Source organism: Durio zibethinus, chromosome 14, assembly GCF_047325235.1.
Source record: "Durio zibethinus cultivar Kanyao isolate XHJ-2024 chromosome 14, ASM4732523v1, whole genome shotgun sequence".
In the NCBI taxonomy this organism is placed as follows: domain Eukaryota; kingdom Viridiplantae; phylum Streptophyta; class Magnoliopsida; order Malvales; family Malvaceae; genus Durio; species Durio zibethinus.
In genome coordinates, this window is record NC_143175.1 from 19,575,367 (window position 1) to 19,582,751 (window position 7,385).

The 7,385-nt window shown below is 34.5% G+C and overlaps 1 protein-coding gene across 2 annotated transcripts; it reads right to left on the reverse strand.

The window, feature by feature from the left end:
* Positions 1-401: 401 nt before the first annotated feature.
* LOC111295481 (patatin-like protein 6) lies at positions 402-6,840 on the reverse strand. 2 transcript variants are annotated; one of them, XM_022888982.2, is made up of 4 exons: positions 6,446-6,822; positions 5,031-6,354; positions 2,988-3,313; positions 402-1,179 (listed from the first exon to the last, which is right to left on the reverse strand). In XM_022888982.2, the coding sequence occupies exons 2-3, from the start codon at positions 6,141-6,143 to the stop codon at positions 3,011-3,013; spliced, it is 1,416 nt and encodes a 471-aa protein (XP_022744717.2). In that variant the 5' UTR covers positions 6,144-6,354; positions 6,446-6,822; the 3' UTR covers positions 402-1,179; positions 2,988-3,010. The 2 variants fall into 2 exon arrangements, with proteins under 2 accessions (XP_022744717.2, XP_089599818.1); XM_089743692.1 differs by lacking the exon at positions 402-1,179 and having other exon boundaries at positions 3,170-4,876; positions 6,446-6,840.
* Between the last annotated feature and the right edge of the window lie 545 nt (positions 6,841-7,385).

Here is a 7,385-nt window from a genome sequence, read left to right on the forward strand (position 1 = left end):
TAAGGAACATGTAACAAAATAAAGTTGCATGTGAAATCCATAAACTCCACTCATTTACCTTAAAAAAATTTGAAAATTTACCATATCCCTTTCATTCTTATAAAAGTAGTTTATTTTTGGGAATATTCTATCAAGCTCAAGGTCAATTTTTCAAAGGTTGAGATTGAACAGAGCATACTTTACGGAACCATTCAATTGATAAATTATTAAAAATAAATCATTTAAGCTAATAATCATTTAATTTGTTGATAAAATATTTAAATGTTAATTTTAATAAAAAGAAATTATAATTTTAAATATATTTAAAAAACTCAATTAATAATGTTTTAAAGTATGAGAAAATCTACGAAAAGAAACAAAAGCATCAACTACTGCCCACCACCACTCTTTAACGATGAAAATTAGTAAAAACAAAAATTTACCAAATAACAAAGCTTCAACTTTCAAGGTACATGAATGAAATTTGTCTACATGTAGAAAGGGTCATTCCCCAGCCTCAATTTGTGGCCCATCCACCAAATCCTATAATCTCGATGAAGATACTCTAAAATCCCTTCTCCACCACAACAATTTCTATGCAACAAAATTAACAGTAGAAATAAAAAAGAAAAAAAAAAACATAAAGGCCGGGTAAAGAACTTTGGCTTATATTTCTGGGTTTTTTTTTTCATGACTACACAAGACAGTACGCCACCCGAGTCATCAAGTTTCTTGAGACAGAATTGATAGAAAAAGGTAGAAAAAAAAAGAAAAAAAAAACAATTAGGTTTTTGGGAGGAAAAGAAAACATGAGAAAGGAAAGGAAATGTAGGGAATATAGGAAGAAATGTGTAAACAGTTTTCCCACCTTATACTTTCCTTTTTTTTTTTAAGAAAAATAAAAAAAGGTTCACTCTTGATTCTTGTTATGACCTCTGAAAAGCATAAGAACTGTTGTTGCGTTTGTTGTTTTGGTTCCTTGCCATAGTAGAAAGGTGGAGTGGACAACATCATGCCTGTCCTCTAGTACGCAAAGTATCCCCACTAATTAACGTCTTGCAACCCTTTTTACAGTAGTAGTTAATGTCTTTTTTTTCTTCTTTTTTCACTCAATTCCCTGCACTCTCTCTTCCTTGCTCATCTTCAATGCCGCTATCTTATTTTCTTCTCCTTTTTTTTTTTCGGATATCATTTTTTATCCTGCATTTAAAAAACAAAATTTACTGTTAGAAAATGTACGTTAAAACCAAGCACAAAACTCAGAAGAACTAGGCAACAAAACAAATAAGAACAAGTTTATCGAGCTTTGTTCTTTTAGAAAATTATCTCAAACATCGCTTGCCACAATACCTTTTAAAATTTATTAAAAAGTAAAAAATTTTCACAAAATAATACATTTTAATATTATAAAATTTAAAAACTCCGTTAATATTTTTATATTTTCTGTCATTATTTAAGTTAGTGGAGAGCTCTGACCAGTTTAACTTCCTGCCGTTTTCTGTAGCATATTAAACCCCAACATCTCTAGTGTTACACAATAAAGAGACTTGTTTACAACGTTGTCTAATTAAATTCCATAATCATTGTCAAATATTATTACAATCTTTTAAACGAATGAAAGTACCACTGAAATTAATATATATATATATAATCCACATAATCTTTTATAAGCTTTAAGATATAAATATCAGTTGTTGCTTATCTATCCAAAAATTAAGGGCATTTAATGGAGTGGAAATTCCTCAACTTAAGCAAGAACAAGAACAATTGCTTCACTAAATTACAACCAAAAAAAAAATGCAAGGGCAAGTTGAAGCCACGTGCATGAAATCAAATATGGGCAACAAAGCAATGGAAGAATTAAAAAGAAACAAAAATTACATAAATGGTTTTTTTTAAGATTGATGCATTGGTTTTTTAATTTAAAAAAAGAGATTTGAATTTTATTATTTAAGTCAAAATTATGCATTAATTATTAAATTAAATGTTTGAATATTACTTATTTTTGTGATTAAAAAACGAAAAAGTGGGTTGGTTAAGTGTTAGTGGGCCAAAAGAAAAGCCGAAGAGGGCAAAAACATAATATGATCACAAAGAGCAACCATTTTTCCGGACTACGGACAGACCCTTTTTTATGATTTTGATTTCTAATATTGAATGACTAAATTACCCTTTAGCTCTTTCGAGAACGAGTGTCGGTCGACAGACAACATTGAGACTGTCTTCCCCACATCACTGTTTCCTCTTGTTCTCCCCCTCCTTTTTATCTTTTTTTTTTTTTTTAACATTTTTTCACTCAAATTTCATGTTAGAACAATAGCAACAAATAACAACCAGTTGTTAAGTATGAGATTTTAAATCATATAAAGAAAATGACAATTCATGCCTAGAATCACATAAAAATTGAAAAACCTACTACCTTCCTGGGGTTACTTGGAAAAGTATGAATGAATTTGCTAGAAACAACTATTTGTCAACAAAAAAAAAAAAGAGGTAAATTAATTTGCTAAATTAAAAAAACAAAAAGAGAAAAAAGAAATTAAGGGTGATTTTCTTTCATCAAAAATCAATTAGGGTTAGTGGACCAAGTAAAACTCTGATGCAGGTAGCTATAAGTTGCAGGCACCCTCAATGTGTTGATTTGCTGTTAGGTGTGAAATTTGGGTTTTCATTCAATTGAAAATTACATTTCGAGGAGTTGAAAAGGTAAATTTGGATCTGGTTTACTGGGTTAAATGGTCACTCTTGTTTGTATTGTGACATTTATAAAAGAAAGAAAAAAGGAAGGAGAAGAAATATATGTTTGACAAAATCATCAAAACTCTATAAATCTTTTCACAGCTTTATAACATTAAAAAGTCAGCATCTTCCTTACAAAATATAATTTAGATGTCCCCTTTTTAATCATTTCCATTAATGCAAGGTCCACTAAGATGCTTTCTTTGAACAAAACATTAAAAAAATAAATGAAAATTGAAAAAAAATAGTAGAATAGAAAGGAATTTTACCCTTTTTTTTTTTGTTTCTGCCATTAGGTTAGCTGCAGATTTTGTTGAGAGTATGCTAGTTGGGTCTTTAGATTTGCTTGCTTGAAAGCAACAGTGGGAGCAATTCTACAACTCCTCTTCTGATGTTCTAGAACAAGTTCTCCAGCAAACCAATCTAACTTCTCGGAATTGCTTTGGTCTCCAATCCTTTTACCTCCAAACAGGATGGATTCAACATTTTTCTGCTTCAGCATTTCCTCAGCTATTCCTATCAGCATCTTTACATTACTGGGGCTGGGGTCTGTGTCTACATTTGGGCCACAGCGCCCTAAACTGGATCCATTTGCCTGTCCCACCAAAATTGATTGGAAAAGAGAGAGAGAGAGAGAGAGAAAAGGCAACAATGGTGATTCCATGATTCAATATTTTAAAAGACTGATGGCAAAAGAAAACAGAAGCTGTTCATTCACCAAACCTAGCAAATTAATCAATAGCTCCCAGAAATCATGGTCCTGTAGTGTTTTTTTTAAGCTTTTCAAACATAAAATTAAGGTTGTACTGAAACAAATTAAAATACCAAAAGCCTGTTTCCAATTAACTGTCAATGAAACTGACCAAAAGGACAGGGAAAACAAGGGACCAAATTATTATGGAGTCCATTTTTTCCTTCATTTCATTAGTCACTTGGCCAAACCCCCTTTTAGTGGTTCATAAAAATGGGACCTTACTTTATGAATTCTACTTTCATTACCCAACCGAGGACTATCATATAAAGCTAGAGTAAATGAATACAAGGCAAACCGCAAAAAATTTTTGACCACTAAATTTTTTAGATTCAATAATAGGTGCATGTATTTCAGGCTCAAAGAGTGGATTTGAATTTCCTTTCTCCCAAAATCAAAAAAATTTCTTATTACTCCACTGGGTGAAAATGTCTACGTTCATTTGACAAATTGAGAGGACAGGCCCCAATTCAAACTAGAAGAACCTTCCTCCTCCCCACTTTGTTTTTTTTCTTTCAATTCGATTGTAGTGTAGATGCTCAAGAATGGCAATATTAGAGGCTGGCCCTGGCGTATTAAACAGTACAGAAAGTATTACCATAATCAGCCTAATAATAAAAGCTAAGCTAAATAGAAGGCATGTTTACAGGGACATGAATCATGAATGACAATTTATGCTCTCTCATTGATGTCCCACACTCTTAACCAAAGCTTTGCTCTAAATAAACAAGGCAAGATATCCCCCACAGCATCAAATGAAAGTTTTTCAAAAGTATTAGACATTCCCATATAATTCAAGAACTTGGAGAAATGAACCAAAACCCAACCAAACACAAATTTCTCCATGAATTTGAATTATGTGACAGAGAAAAGAAAACTGTAAGAATTCTCTTTGACCAAGAGAATTTCTATTTGTAAAGCAAATTTTGAAAGCTTAATTTCTTAGACAATTCAACAGGTTTAGGTCCTCAGTTCAAAGAATAATTGACAATTTTGACAAAAAAAAAAAGAACTTTAAACAGAGTTTCAGCTGGCAATTTGACTTTAGTTTAACTAAAACAACCAGGCCACCAATTGATCTTGGATTGAGCCAATCAAAAACCCCTTGTTTTAGGAGTTTGCCTAAGGAAAACCTGCCCCAAAACCACAAAATCACCTGGCTTATAAATTAGGCTGACGTTGAAAAGCTAGTGCTTTATGCCCTGAAGCATTCCAGGCTAGTGATTATGACCTCAACCATAAACTACTAAAACGGTAAAAAAGAGAAGTATGGAAAAAACACAAGCTTCAATGACCCCATTTTCCGAGGTCAAAAACAAACTTTACCAACATTTGAACCCTTATTCAAGAATTCCAATGTGCAAAAACCAAGATCCTTAACTCCAACCAGCCTGGCTTCCATTGTCCCTTAGCATTGGCAGTGACAAAAATCTCATCAAAATCATCACAAAAACAGAATTTGCTCACAAATGTTTCAACTGTCTAGTCTATCAAAAAAATGTTATACCTCGTAACAAATGTTATGCATGTAACAAAATAAAATTTTGTCCTTGAAATATACCTGAACTCTTACATAATTACTGTTTCTGCATTGTCCAAATGCCGAGGCTACAGCTTGGTCCACCGAGTCAGCCGAACCGTCACTGGATATTCGAGCCATTGGTTTAGCCCAATCCTTGACCCTCCAATTCTTGACTCGCTCATATTCATAGCTGACTTCAAGTAGCTGACCCGTCCCCAATGACAGCACCAACAAATCCTCAACTCCTCTAACAAAAGGAAACTCCTGTTTATTATGCAACACGTGCGTAATTGCTGCAGCCGTTGGATTGCTCATGGCCAACCCACCATCAACTGCCACACACCTGGTTTGACCATCGACGGACTGCATCAAAACCGGTTCGAATAAGCCGGGTTCAGACGACGTGGCCCGACAAACTTCCCATAATGGAAAATCAAAACTATCCGTCTCCAAAGCATCCGCCCTGGAAAACAAAAACGGTGCTGTGCTAGAAAGATCATAACAAGGAATCAAAACGGGTTTTAGCGTATCTTTCAACGTCAAACTCCTTCCATCCGCCGCGAACGCCTCCTTCATCGCCTTCTCTAAACCGGTTGATCTGGATCCGGTCGAACCGTTTTTCATAATCTTTTTCAAAATACCGCCGTTTTTACCCGGGCTGGACCGGTATATCCGCTTCCCATTATCTGCAAGGAACCGCCACGTCTCCTCAGCGGTAAAAATCGGGCGGTTATCATCTTTGGTGGCGAAAAGCATGGCGGTGAAGATACCACCAACACCAGAACCGGTGGCGACGTCAAGAAAATCGGCGATTCGAGCATTCGGATTACCTGACTTGGATTTCAAGGCATGTTCAAGATAAGCCAAAGCTTTCCCACAAAGAATCCCTCTCATGCCACCGCTATCGATACTCAAAATACAGATTTTACCCCTCTGGTTCTTGATAGCTGACGGGGAATTCTCATCACCCGGTTGAATCAATGGCTCAACCTTCGGTTCAGAAGGCGGAGAGATCGGTTTCGGAATCCATAGCTTCTGATGATCATCATACCCAAACAAAAATTTACTTTCCAGAATGGAAAAGATTTCGTAACTCAACTTATCAGTGTCGATGCTCGGTTCTTGCGTCTCTGATGAAGTATTCGACGACATTATTAACTTTTGCTGTGGCGAATTAATCAAACACCAATATCCCAAAACCTAAAAAAAACAAAGGAATATCTCTTCTTTTTAGGAATTCGATATTCTTTGCATACTCAAAACTGGGATTCCTTCCTTTTCGTTTGTTTACTTTTTACTAAAAGCAGTTATTGTTTTTTTCTACTACCTTGCCATTCACGCCCTCTCCCACATGAAAATTTTTCTGCCAAATGGAAATTTGATGAGTTTAGCTTCAAACGATAATACTAATAAATAATAGTAACAATATAGATGAAGATTTTTCAAAGCGTCACCTTATTTGACAAGAATGTTCAACAAACATTTATCAGCTTCTAAAATGGAAAATCACTCCCCATTGCTCAATCATTATCATCATTAAAAAAAGAAAAAAGCAAAACTCTCCAAATTCTTCTTCAAATTCACGCCGCCTTTGCCTACGAGTTGCGAATTGTATTTATCCATCAATTTGTTTTTTGTTTTCTTAACTAACCATCAGAGAAATCCAAAAACCCTTAACCAAAAAAAAAAAAGGCCAAAACCCCAAAAGAAGACAAAGAAAAGAACCCAGAAACGGGAAAAGGAGAGCAAAGGCAAGAACAACAGCAGCAGTTTGCTTTCAGAGGATACCTGTTTATTTGAGCCTTTCTAATAAAACTCACCCAAAAACAACCATTTTCCTTTTTATTTATTTTATTCTTTTTTTATAAAACCGCATTTACCGTTTTAAAAATCGCCAATGCGTAACCGACGGTTATAATTGTTTGTTGGTGTTTGATCGGACGTTGGAAATTGTTTCCTTATCATTGGTTCGTGATCAACGGTCAAAATAAGTAAAAGAATAATCTCTTTTTTTTTTGTTTTTTATTTTATTTTTAATCTCCCGCGCTTGTCGTTAACCAGGTGGGGCCAAGGCGCCACACCGTCGACCAAAGATTGGCGGAGCACCAATAATTATGGGCAAAAATATATATCTCGTGGACAAATTTGCCCTTTGGGTAAAAATGTTGGTTCCATTTTGGATTAAAAAAAAAATGTGGGTTAATTTTTGAAGGCTGTGACGGTGGAAAATAAAAAGTGTTTTTAGTTTTTAACTGTTTTGCTATGTCGTGAAAAATAGTGGACAGGATTCTTACCACTTAGTGGGACAAGTTTGGTCAACTTTGTTGACCAAAGTTCATAAAAATTTTTGTACTATTTACTTGACCGTTTTATTGTAGTAATTGATTCACATCT